This window comes from Macaca mulatta, chromosome 15 (genome assembly GCF_049350105.2).
Source record: "Macaca mulatta isolate MMU2019108-1 chromosome 15, T2T-MMU8v2.0, whole genome shotgun sequence".
In the NCBI taxonomy this organism is placed as follows: domain Eukaryota; kingdom Metazoa; phylum Chordata; class Mammalia; order Primates; family Cercopithecidae; genus Macaca; species Macaca mulatta.
In genome coordinates this window covers 45,591,812-45,604,896 of record NC_133420.1, presented here as the reverse complement: position 1 = coordinate 45,604,896, position 13,085 = coordinate 45,591,812, and the positions used below count along the sequence as shown (strand labels likewise).

The 13,085-nt window shown below is 41.2% G+C and overlaps 1 protein-coding gene across 6 annotated transcripts in view; it reads right to left on the bottom strand.

The window, feature by feature from the left end:
* Window positions 1-9,154, bottom strand: part of INIP (INTS3 and NABP interacting protein) — a 35,874-nt gene extending 26,720 nt beyond the window's left edge. For 5 of the 6 annotated variants that reach the window (XM_028834976.2, XM_077968322.1, XM_015117060.3 and 2 more), the window contains exons 1-2: window positions 9,024-9,154; window positions 7,817-7,897 (exon numbers count right to left, since the gene is read on the bottom strand). Coding sequence is in view for 3 of the 6 variants with exons in the window: in XM_015117060.3 (XP_014972546.1) it covers window positions 7,817-7,841 (25 nt within the window). In the remaining 3 variants the exon portion in view is untranslated. Of the gene's footprint in view, window positions 1-1,715; window positions 1,819-7,816; window positions 7,898-9,023 lie in introns of all 6 variants that reach the window. The other variant, XM_077968323.1, reaches the window with a different exon arrangement.
* Between the last annotated feature and the right edge of the window lie 3,931 nt (window positions 9,155-13,085).

The window sequence follows — 13,085 nt, the reverse complement described above, 5'->3', positions numbered from 1 at the left end:
TCATTTTTCTTTTCTTCTCACATATAAACTCACAGGCCCTTTTCACTTAAAGGATTTTCTGCTTAACAACCAATGTAGAAGATTAGATTAATCCCAATAAAGATTTAGAAGAGGTCTTTTGCCCCTTGTCTCGAGCTCCCAGTGGTTTCCTATCAGTGCTATCATCAGAATGTTGTAATTCCCCCTACTGAAGGGCAGTATGGGAAAACAGAATGAACAACGAACTTGGGACTTGGAATCAACTTGGGTTCTCATCTCAGCACTACTGCTTGCTATTGAATATTGGGAAAATTACCTCACCATGCCTCAGGACCAATGGAGATAACAGTAACAGCTTTAAAGGGTGGTTACAGGAAATACAGAAAAACGTAAGTAAAAGTCCTAGAACACTGCCTGCCACATGGTAGTTGTTTAATAAATACACACTATTATTTTTATTATTATCTAGCATTCTTTCTCCCTAGTCATTAGGTTAACATCACTAGATTCCTGTCATCCCATATCGACAATTCTCTATCAGTGAACAGTTTCTCACTAGATAGGCCACAACTACTTAGCATGCAGCTTTCTAATTATATTCACATTTCAGACTCCCAGGCCACTCTGAGTGCACGTGGGGATCCCATACTCTCTCCTAACTATACAGTCTCAGATTACTTTACATAATATTCTTTCCAGTTACAATTTCAATCTGGAGCCTACAGGTCAGGCCTAGCATCAGAAATCTAATTTATTCTCTTTGCTGTAGCAATTAAAATGCAACAAAAAGAAATTTAGCCTTTAGAAACCTACTCCAAATTGTGTCTTTGTATCCGTACTCTCATCTTTAAAAAGGTACAAATACAAGAATTTTCAGATGCTTTTTATGCATCACTGGGACAAATTCTTAATTGAGAGGTGGCATACTTTAGTATAAACCTGAAGAATAAACTTGCTTTCCTTCTGGACCATCCATGGTTTAGGTGAAGACTTGTACTTGGGTCTGAGGTCAAACAAGACACTTCCCAGGAGCCTTGCAATTCCATGCCTATGCAGCATGCTGAAATCACAGCTGAGAGCACCTGGACTGGCCCAAAAGCAATAGTTCCTACTACCTGATCTGCAGATCTTATGGTTGCATTTTCAGGTATCTGTAAAATTGAAAAAATCAAACAAAAGAATTCATGTTCCTTACTCAGTATTTCACCAGGTCTCTCTGAAATCAGGCTGAACCAATCCGATGCCACCACATCATCACAGGACCTTGACATTTACCAATAATGAAAGACTCTGCTGCTTTTGGTATCTTGTCCAAACTCCAGGTTGACAGTCTGCCTCTGCATACTAAAATTCTCATGATTGAAAGCCTACCAAATGTTCCACACTACATTGGACAGTATGAAGAACATGGGACGGCAGTGACTGTCAAGAGCATATGAAATTTAGCAGTCCTGATTACTATGACGGCATGAAAGACTGCTAGATCTGAAAGAGGGCTTAGTCCCCAAAACAATGGAATTGTTCTCTACACCAGACAAAATAAGTAAAATATATTTATTTACATTAATAAATTACAACACATAAAGATTTTTTTAAATCATGGTTCTTTCAGTTGTCATTTTAAGGTAATTACGGCCCTTGGCATAAATCTCCCTATTAAGTAATTCTTATACATACAAACAGTACAGAAATTATTTACTACAGAAAGTAAAATACAGCCAGGCACGGTGGCTCACACTTGCAATTCCAATGCTTTGGGAAGCCAAGGTGGGAGAACTGCTTGAGAACAGGAGTTCAGGAGTTCAAGACCAGCTGGGGCAACAAAGCGAGACCCTGTTTCTACAGGAAAAAAAAAAGGAAAAAAAATTAGCCAGGCGTGGTAGCATGTGCCTATAGTCTCAGCTACTTGGGATGCTAAGCTGAGGAGTTGGAGGCTGCAGGGAGCTACAATCACACCACTGTACTCCAGCCTAGGCAACAAAGCAAGACCCTGCCTCTTAAAAAAATTAAAAAGACAGAGAGAAAAAAAATACAATAGATCTGAATAAATAAGAATTTTAAAATTTCACTGGAGTCTGGGAGTCTCTAGAACACGATGTGGACTCCCTCTGCTGGTTCCTAGTAGCAGCAGTTCCATGACACCAACAAAGATCCCTGACAAAGGAGCAACGGAAGCCAAAAGGCTAAATTCATTTCTATTTAGATTAGGGGATGTTTCATAGTGGACCTGACTATGGATCAGTCAAAGGTAATACTAAAAATGATTGCATTTTTACTACAACTACAAAAAAAGTAACCAGCATATTGTAAATCTCAATGATTTGTGCTAATAGTGGGATAATTGAAAATCTATGTTCATTTGGAGTGCATTGTGTGGTTTTTAGCAGCGTATTATGTTTCCAAAATAGACTTCTCTTAGTTTTCATTTGAGCTCAAATTAAGTTATTTTTAATATGGGCCCTTATAATTTAATGGAAAAATAAAGAGGTCAACAACCACAAGGGAATGTGGACCTATGATTAGTCCACAGAGCACACAAATCACACATGGCTATGTGAGAGGAGAACAGAATGGTATTAGCTGGTTACAGCTGGTAAGCTTGATTTTTACAATACTATAATTCTACAAAACTCATGTAACCTTTAGTTTGTCCTAAATATAATTAATAAACTAAAACAGAATCAGCAAGCTTTCAACTGGCAGAGTAGTCTGGTTGGGCTAATCCTGCCACAAATATAATACTAAAATATTAAAAATTCACTATTTAAAGGCACTGGAGTCTGACTAATATCAGGCAGAAACTGCAACTGGTGAGATTTGGGAACTTGTGGCCTTTTGCCTGAAGCACTCCCTAATCCACTAACAGCTTGGTTAGCCTCACCTTACTAGCTTGAGGTGTCAGAGAAGAACTCAAGTTCAGGGCTGACAGAATAGCCAAAAAATTAGGGGCAAGGCTTGAGGGAAAGGCAGAAGGAATAAAGCCCAATTCATGCATATAAAATCCACTCAAAGTTTTCTCTCACTGCTGAACTACACATACCCAGGGGAGATCCCAGGCAGCCCATCAATAAAGCAGATGGTGGAAGCTGAAAAACGCTGCAAGATTTCAGCTGCTGCCCAACACAGGAGAGACAAGATTTTGGAGTCGAGTCTGAGTTGAGTCAAGCTGTCTGCTAGAACAAAATTCACATTTCAGAAGAATATAACAGAATCCAGAGTTTCCACAATGTCCAGTACCCAATAACAAATCACGAGTTATAGGAAGAAAAAGGAAAACATGACACATATGCACCGAAATGCTGTCAACAGAAACCAACTCCAAGATAACCCCAATGATATAATTATCAGTCAAGGATTTAAAATCAGCCATTATAAATATGTTCAAGGACTCAAGTGAAAAAGACACAATAAATAAAAAGGGTATTTCAGCAAAGAAATATGAACTATGGAAAATAATCAAATGGAAATTCTAGAACTAAAAAGTAAATTGAAACAAAATGTTCAATTAACAGCAGATTGGAGATGGCAGAACAGTTATTAAAGTTAGAGCATTAGAAATTATCCAATCTGAAAAACAGAGAAAAAAATATTGAGGAAAAATAAGCAGAGCCTTGGAGTACTTGAATAATGGATAGAAACATCCCACATTTAGTGAAAGACATCAACCTACAGATCCAAAAAGCTCAACAAACCCCAAACAAGAAAACCACCTCTAGGCATACCACAGTCAGACCACTGAAATACAAAGAGAAAATCCTAAAAGCAGCCAGAGAAAAATAACACATGACATACAGGATAAGAACAACACCATAAGACAACCCCAAAGCTCATTAAGAAAATGAAAAGGCAAGGAAGACTGGGAGGAAATATGTGCAAAACATATCCGACAAAGGATTTGTATCCAGACTGAAAAATGAAAACAAAACAACCTGCTAAGAAAAGAAATAAGCCGATTTTTAGAAAATAAGTAAAAGATGTGAACAAACACTTCGTAAAGGAAGATTCACAATGGCCAGTAAGTACAAAGAAAGTGCTCAGCACTTGTCATCAAGGAAATGCATTTTAATACTACAATGAGATGTCACTTCATATGTTCTAGAATGTCTAAAATTAAAGACTGACAAAAGTAAATGTGAATCAACCAGAACATTCACATATTGCTAGAGAGAATATAAAACAGTAGAGAGCTCACTTCGGCAGCACGTATACTAAAATAATAAAATGGTACAAGTGGCCCAGCATGGTGGCTCATGCCTGTAATCCCAACATTATGGGAGGCCAAGGTGGGAGGATTTCTTGAGGCCAGGAGTTCAAGAACAGCCCAGGCAACAAAGCAAGACCCTCTCTCTACAAAAAAATAAAAAAATTAGCCAGGCATGGTGATGCACGCATGCAGTCCCAGCACTTTGAAAGGTAGAGGCGGGAGGATTGCTTGAGCCTAGGAGTTTGAGGCTGCAGTGAGCTATCATCCACCTCAGAGCTCCAGCCTGGGTGACAGAACAAGACCCTGTCTCTTAAAAAAAAAAAAGTATCTGAGGCCAGGTGCAGTGGCTCACGCCTGTAATTCCCAGCATTTTGGAAGGCCGAGGCAGACGGATCACCTGAGGTCAGGAGTTCGAGACCAGCCTGGCTAACATGGTGAAACCCTGTTTCTGCAAAAAATTAGCCGGGCATAGTGGCATGTGCCTGTAATCTCAGCTACTCGGGAGGCTGAGGCAGGAGAATTGCTTGAACCCGGGAGACGGAGGTTGCAGTGAGCCGAGATCATGCTATTTTGCACTCCAGCTTGGGCAACAAGAGCAAAACTCCATCTCAAAGAAAAAAAAAAAAAGTATCTGCAAAAGAGACTTTAAATGCTCACAGCAGCTTTATTCACAACAGCCAAAACTGAGAAAACCCCAAAGCTCACAAGCAGAAGAATGAATAAACAAAATGTGATATAGTCATACAATGGAATACTACTCCACAATAACAAGGAACAAACTACTGATCCATGCAAAATATGACAATACAGATGAATCTCACAGACGGTATGGTGAATGAAAGAAGCTGGACCAAAGGAGTATACACTTTTAGATGGAGTCTCGCTCTGCTGCCCAGGCTGGAGTGCAGTGGCACAATCTCGGTTCACTGCAAGCTTCGCCTCCCGGGTTCATGCCATTCTCCTGCCTCAGCCTCCCGAGTAGCTGGGACTACAGGCGCCCGCCACCATGCCCCGCTAATTTTTTGTATTTTTAGTAGAGACGGGGTTTCACCGTGTTAGCCAGGATGGTCTTGATCTCCTAACCAAAAGGAGTATACACTTTTAAGAGTTCATAAGTTTAAGACAAAACTAAGATTTAAAAAGTCAGAACAGAGATGAGTAATTTAAAAATATGAAGATAGGTCAAATATACATAGAGTCAAACAGGACTTCAGACTTGACACAGAACAGAAATACAGGCGTCCTTCCAGTAGTTAAGCAGTTAACTGCTTGCCAAATGAGATTCAATACTTTATAGAGAGTAAATTTTACTTTTATAAACATTTTAAAATAAAAACTCCTTGATAGCAGCAAATGTGTCTGACTTGATTTGTTTTGGAGCTATCTTAACACAGGTGAAATGTGTACAAAAGTTTTTACAGCAATGAAGATAAAGGCACGGATAATGCATGATGACAATAAAACTTCTTTAACAGTGGTTCTGATTTCAAGTAAAAGAGCAAGCGAATATAGATGTCAGAAGAGGCCACAAGGTGAATAATGGGAATACAATTTCAATGTAAATAATCTTAACATAGATTAAAATATAGGATTAATAATATAAAGGATGTTGTATATCTGATCCAATGCCAGATCTACCATCATATGTTGCTTAACAACAGGGATACATTCTGAGAAACTCATTGTCAGGTGATTTTGTGTTGTGCAAACATCAGTGTACTTACACAAACCCAGATGGTATAGCCTACTACACACCTAGGCTGTATGGTACAGTCTGTTGCTCTAAGGCTACAAACGTGTACAGCATGTTACTGTACTGAATAGTGTAGGCAACTGTAATACAATGCTAAATATTTGTGCATCTAAACATAGAAAAGGTAGAGTAAAAATATGGCTTAGGGAACACTTACTCTATTTTATGAAATGAAGTGTTGCCTGATTCTAGAATCACAAATAAAGCCAATCGAGATCTTAAAACACACACATACACATACACATATACACACACACACACATACACACAGTTTAAAAGATAAAAAATGGTATACCTGTACAGGGCATTTACTGTGCATGAGCTTTCAGAACTGAAGTCACTCTGGGTGAGTCAGTGAGTGGTGAGTGAATGTAAAAATCTAGGACGTTACTGTATACTACTGTATACTTAGGCTCCACTACATTTATTAAATTTTTCCTTCTCCAATAATACATTATTAACCTTAGCTTACTGTAACTTTATTTTATAAACCTTTAAATTTTTTTAACTTTTTGACTTTTGTAATAACACATAGCTTAAAACACAAAATCCTGGGCTGGGCACGGTGGCTCAAGCCTGTAATCCCAGCACTTTGGGAGGCCAAGGTGGGTGGATCACCTGAGGTCGGGAGTTCGACACCAGCCTGACCAACATGGAGAAACCCCGTCTCTACTAAAAATACAAAATTAGCCGGAGCGTGATGACGTGTGCCTGTAATCCCAGTTATTTGGGAGGCTGAGGCAGGAGGATTGCTTGAACCCGGGAGGCAGAAGTTGCAGTAAGCCTGGCCGGGCGCAGTGGCTCAAGCCTGTAATCCCAGCACTTTGGGAGGCCGAGGTGAGCGGATCACGAGGTCAAGAGATCGAGACCATCCTGGCTAATACGGTGAAAACCCGTCTCTACTAAAAATACAAAAAATTAGCCAGGCGTGGCGGGCGCCTGTAGTCCCAGCTACTCTGGAGGCTAAGGCAGGAGAATGGCGGAAACCTGGGAGGCGGAGCTTGCAGTGAGCCGAGATCGCGCCACTGCACTCCAGCCTGGGCGACAGAGCGAGACTCCGTATCAAAAAAAAAAAAAAAAGTTGCAGTAAGCCAAGATCGCACCATTCCAGCCTGGGCAACAAGAGTGAAATTCCATCTCAAAAACAAAACAAAACAAAACAACAACAACAAGAAACACACAAAACACTGTACAGCTGTAAAAAAAAAAAAAAGTATTTTCTTTATATCCTTATTCTATAGGCTTTTTTCTATTTTTAAAATGTTTAATTTTTTACTTTTTAAACTTTTTTGTTAAAAATGACACAAACACATGCATTGGCCTAGGCCTACACACGGTCAGGATTATCAAGATATCACTAGGCGATCGAAATTTTTCAGCTCTGTTATAATCTTATGGGACCACCATCCTATAAGCAGTATGTCATTATTCAGCACATGAGTGTATTTCAAATGTAGTTTTTTTCTTTGCTTTTTTTTTTTTTTTTTTTTGAGATGGAGTCTCACTCTGTCGCCCAGTCTGGAATGCAGTGGCGCGATCTCGGCTCACTGCAAGCTCCACCTCCTGGGTTCAAGAAATTCTCCTCCCTAGTAGCTGGGATTACAGGTGCCTGCCACCACACCCAACTAATTTTTGTATTTTAGTCGAGACAGGGTTTCACCATGTTGGCCAGGCTCATCTCGAACTCCTGACCTCAAGCAGTCCACCCGCCTCAGCCTCCCAAACTACTGGGCTTACAGGAGTGAGTCACCGCTCCTGTCCTGCTATTCATTTTTTAAATTCTGGCTACAGTAACTGCCCTATGCTAAATTTTCTCTTATTCAAATACATTTACTATACGGGGAAAATGTTCCTAGTAAAGAAATTCCCGCTGTCATTACCTTGTCCTGAAGAGTTTGCTGCCATTTTCCTATTTTGTTTCAATTATGTCCAGTGGCAATTGGTCAGCACTTCACAATCACCTGTAAAATATGTGTACACACATATACAATGCACCATATTTTAATCACAAACTAAAAGGAACAGTTAGCCTCCCTCCTTACAATGAAATGTTTGCTGTTTCTTAACCTCTTCACAAAGATACATTTGAAATGTACACGGACTGAAATCCCACATGTAAACTCTGCTAGTGTCTCAAGCATTTAATTAAATACGGCATTGTTTATTCTTGCAGATGTTCATACCATTTAGCATTACTGTCTTTAATAAACATTAGGTTGTATTTACCAAATATATCAACCAATTGATAAGAGTCAATACAATCATGCTGTTAGGAAAAAAAATCATTCACCTATGGTGTCTCTGCATTCGTCTAAAACACATACCCAGCAACTACTGTGTACGCTGAAAGCTAAAAAAAGAAAAGGAGTAGTGTACCTGCTCTACACCATACACTGTGTAAGATGCTCGAAATTAGTTCCTTTATTTATTTATCAACATTTTATAGATGAGGAGACCGTACCCAGGGTCATAAAGCTAGTAAGAATTATTTGGGCTGCTGGTTTCCAAACTTCGTGCTTTCGTACTAAATCCTGGGGAGATCCAAGATGAGCAAGATCCTACTCCTACTCTCAAGGAACATATAATCCGATGGGAAAATAAAGTCTTATTCAAGCAACCATATACTATTAATTTAAAAAAAAAAAAAAAAAAAAGCTTAACAAACGCGCTCTTTAAAAGGTGGGCACAGTGCCGGAGGCACATAATTAATTTCATTGGGAGCAAAGAGTGACGCCTTAGTCTAGGGAGCCGGGAAAGACATAAGAAATAGAAAACAGGCACCGGTTTTTAATAAACGAATCGTTAGGTGTCTACAGCGGCTGACAATGCCGGGTTAGGACTGGAGGACAACAGGGCCATCTTGTGACAGGGCTAGACTGGCGTGCCAGAAAGGTCCCTGCCTGCGGGCGTGCAGAGCCGACTGGGCCAGGACTGTGAACGAGACGAAGGAAGCAAGTAGCAGCGAGAAATGTTGGGTGGCAAGGTCGGAGGGGAGGTCGCTGCCTGTAGCAACAAAGACGGCGGCGGCAGGTTAGGACCGGGGCCACACTTTTCCATTCCCCGGGGCCGCCAGACTGTCGTACTTACCTGGGACCCGAGGACACCGGGACCGCCTCGCTTTCCAATCGCGGCTCTTAAAGGGGGCGCGACCACTTAGGCAAAAGGAGCTCAACTCACCGCACTACAACCTTCCCGCCCCCGCTGAGCTTCCGCCTCCTGACTGACGTGCGCCCCAGGGAGCGGAAACCCCGCCTCCCGCCGGGACCCAACGGCCACCACCCGTCGCGATTCGCACTTTAGCGGCCACCTCAGTGCAGACGTCACTTTTTCTCCAAAGAGTGACAGTCGAAGAGGCTCACGGGAGATGCAAGCAGTACTGTTGGGGGGCGGGGGGCCAGGGTGGGGCGTGGCTCGGGGCGGGGCAGGGCGGGGCTGTCAGGCAGGGGCGGGACGGAGAACAACTGGGTCCCTAGCACCAAGACTGGCTTCTTCTTCATTGCCACGGCCTGGCCGGTCTTGTGACGGTGCGAGTCCACCTTGGCTGGGCCTCGGAGGAGAGGCGAGTCTAGAGGCTAAGCTCGCTTTCGAGCTTTAACAACCATCTCGGATTGCACATCCGCGCACACACATACACACACACACACAAATTCAGGAATATTTTTTGTCTACAGTTTACACAATTATACACAATGAAAGCACTGAACATGGAGGATTTTTATTACAGTGCAATAATCTGCATTTAAGAAGTGGATGTGCCACATCGCAGAACACCAAGATGCCATGAGTGAGATCACCTGCTGCCCACCTGATTCCAGCACAATAGATATCTACACATTTGAATTAAAAGGTAATCTTATATTTACATGTGTTCAAATTGCACTTTTTTTAATTTAAAAAAAATGTTTTTTATAGAGGCAGTGTCTCGCTTTGTTGCCCAGGCTGGTCTTGAACTCCTGGCATCAAGGGATCTGCCCACCTCAGCTTCCCAAAGTGCTGGGATTACAGGCGTGAGCCACACTGCCCTGCTTAAAATTGCAGTGTCTTAATCTCTTCTGAAAGATACATTTGTAAAACACACAGACTTAAATCACAAATGTAAGCTCCCCAAGCGCCTCAAGCATTTAATTAAATAGAATGGATAATGAATTTGAACATGTGTTTTTAATAATCGATGTTTGCTCAAGAGTAAAATGTTTATGATACACAATTTTCTTGTGCACAGATCAATGACTGAAATAATCGTTTCAATACCAAGTATTTATTTACTCAAAACCAAGCATGTATTTACTCTATACCAAGCAGCTATTGAGTGCCTTCTACAATGCGAAGTGCTTCCTGTGCATCAGCTCTGGTCCTGTTGTTTCCTGATTTACATTTGAGACTCGTGTTTCTTGCTCTATGTCAAATAGTGAGCTAAGATTCAAATTGAAAGTTCTGCCAGATGCTAAGTCCTGAGTTCTTAAATCTCACACATTGCCTCTGTTCTGGAGGAAAGAATTCCTCTGAGACCAGTTCTTGCTGACTTTACTTTAATCCAGATATAAAGCCTAACACATGAGCATTTTGATGGTAGGCCAGGAGCCCTTTCAGTTAAGAGGACTTCGTGAGTTCTAGTATGACTAAAAAGATGACTGAGATCTAAATGGCTGATAGAACCTTAGAATTTTTTTTGTTTTGTGGCCTAGCTAGGCAATATAGAAACTAGGGTACAGAAAGTTCCAGTCTAAGTTTCAAATGGACATTCTGAACAAAGCTTATTTAAGGAGGTGAGAGAAAAAAGAGTTCTAACCCTAAACAACATTTTATAATTTCCTAGTAAATTCAGCCTCTGAGAGTTGAAAGAACATGATCAGGAGAAAGATAAATTTAACTTGCTTCCGATTCTTTTGCCTTTTACTTGGTAGGTCATAGCCCTTGAAACCCTTCTGTCTTCTCCTAGAGTTTTTGGAACTTTTGCCTCACTGTGTTAACCTCTAACGCAATGGTTAATAGTGAGTCAGTTTACTTGAATGCAAATTCGAGCTTTAACACTTAATGATTGTGAGCCCTGGTTTAACCTTTTGGTGCCTCTGTTCTATCATCTATAAGATGGGAATAAAAATAAATGATTGGGTATACGTAAATCACTTAGAATAGCACCTGGCACATAATAAGTACTCAATAAATGTTTACTATTAGAATATAAACAATGAACAATCTGTTGTACTGGGTATCTTGGCAAGTGGTCAGTAGGTCAGCTGAGCCTGGGTGTGGTGGCTCATGCCTATAATCACAGCACTTTGGGAGGCCAAGGCAGGAGGATTGCTTGAAACCAGCCTGGGCAATATAGTGAGACCTCATCTCTAGAAAAAATCTAAAAAATTTGCCAGGTATGGTGGTGTGTACCTGTGGTCCAGCTATTTGGGAGGCTGAGGTAGGAGGATCGCTTGAGCCCGGGAGGTCAAGGCTACAGTGAGCTATGATCACACCACTGCACTCCACTCCTGCACTCCAGCCAGGGCAACAGAGCAATAGACCCTGTCTCGAAAAAAAAAAAAAAAAGGTCAGCTGAGAAATATATTAGGAGAAAATCCAAGACAGGAGTGCATGTTATAGCCCCTTGGCTCTATTAACTAATAGCAGTCTGTGAATTACTTTATCCTGAAACCACTGTGGTTACAGACCTTCAATATCAAAGTAGAGTTGACAATAGTCCCTAATTTCCAACTGAAACCACCCTAACCTCCTTTTCTGGTATTTTGTGATAAAGTATTTGGGGATCTGCATGAGGCTAGACAACCTTTAAAATAATGTGTAGCACTTTGAGACAATTACGGTATTAGTCATCCATTGCTATGTAACAAATTACCCTGAATCTTAACAGTTTAGAACTTGGATTTAGAACCTGGCCCTGCACTTACTGGGTGAACATTTGGACAAGTTATTTATCTGTTCCTCAACATCCTTATCTGTGGAAAGGGGTATTATTAAAAGCACCTACCTTATACCATTGTTTTAAAGATTAAATAAAATCAAACCAGATGCCTCATATCTATAAGCTATTATTTTCTATTAAAAATAAATTCTAACTCAGAGTATTAATATGAAATATCATGAAGATTGTATACAACAAAATGTGGTGGCCTCCAAGACAGCCCTCCTATTGTCATCCCTTCCCACGTTGAATAAACTTGACCCAAGTAACCAATGGGATATTGTGGAAGTGTCAGTGTGTGACACTGATTGCAGTGTCTACCTTGGCCTCTTTTGGGTCACTTGCTCTAAGGAAAGCCATGTATATGTCATGGGGTCACTAAAGCAGTGCATGTGGAGAGCCCACATAAAGAAGAACTGAGGCAAGCCTTCCACCAACAAACCAACACCAAGTTGCCAGTCAAGTAATGATCCACCTTGGAAGTGGATCCTCCAGCCCTAGGCAGGCCTTCAGATGACTGCAGCTCTGGCTGACATCTTGATTGCAGCTTTGAAACCAATCCTGAGCTAGAACCACCGAGCTAAGCTGTTCACAAATTTCCAATCCACAGAAACTATGTAGGATAGTAAATATGGCTTGTTTGTAGTTGTTTTTGTTGGTTTCTGAGATGGAGTCTCACTCTGTCACCCAGGCTGGAGTGCATTGGCACGATCTCAGCTCATGGCAACCTCTGCCTCCCAGGTTCAAACCATTCTCCTGTCTCAGCCTCCTGAGTAGCTGGGACTATAGGCGCCTGCCACCATACCCAGCTAACTTTGTATTTTTAGCAGAGACGGGTTTTTGCCATGTTGGTCAGGCTAGTCTGGAACTCCTGACCTCAGGTGATCCACCTATCTCAGCCTCCCAAAGTGCTAAGATTATAGACGTGAGCCACCATGCCTGGCTGTGTCTTGTTTTAAGCCACTAAATTTTGGGATAACTTATTAGACATCACTATATAACTAATACATCAGGATCCACAAAATGCCTTGGCTGGTCCGAGTTCAGTGGTATTTACAACTAATTGATCACAACCAATTACAGATTTCTTCAGATTTCTTTGTTCTTTCTCTACTCTCACTGCTCCACTTGACTAGCTTTTTTTTTTTTGAGACAGAATCTCACTCTGCCACCCAGGCTGGAGTGCAGTGATGTGGTCTTGGCTCACTGCAACCTCTGCCTCCAGGTTCAAGTGA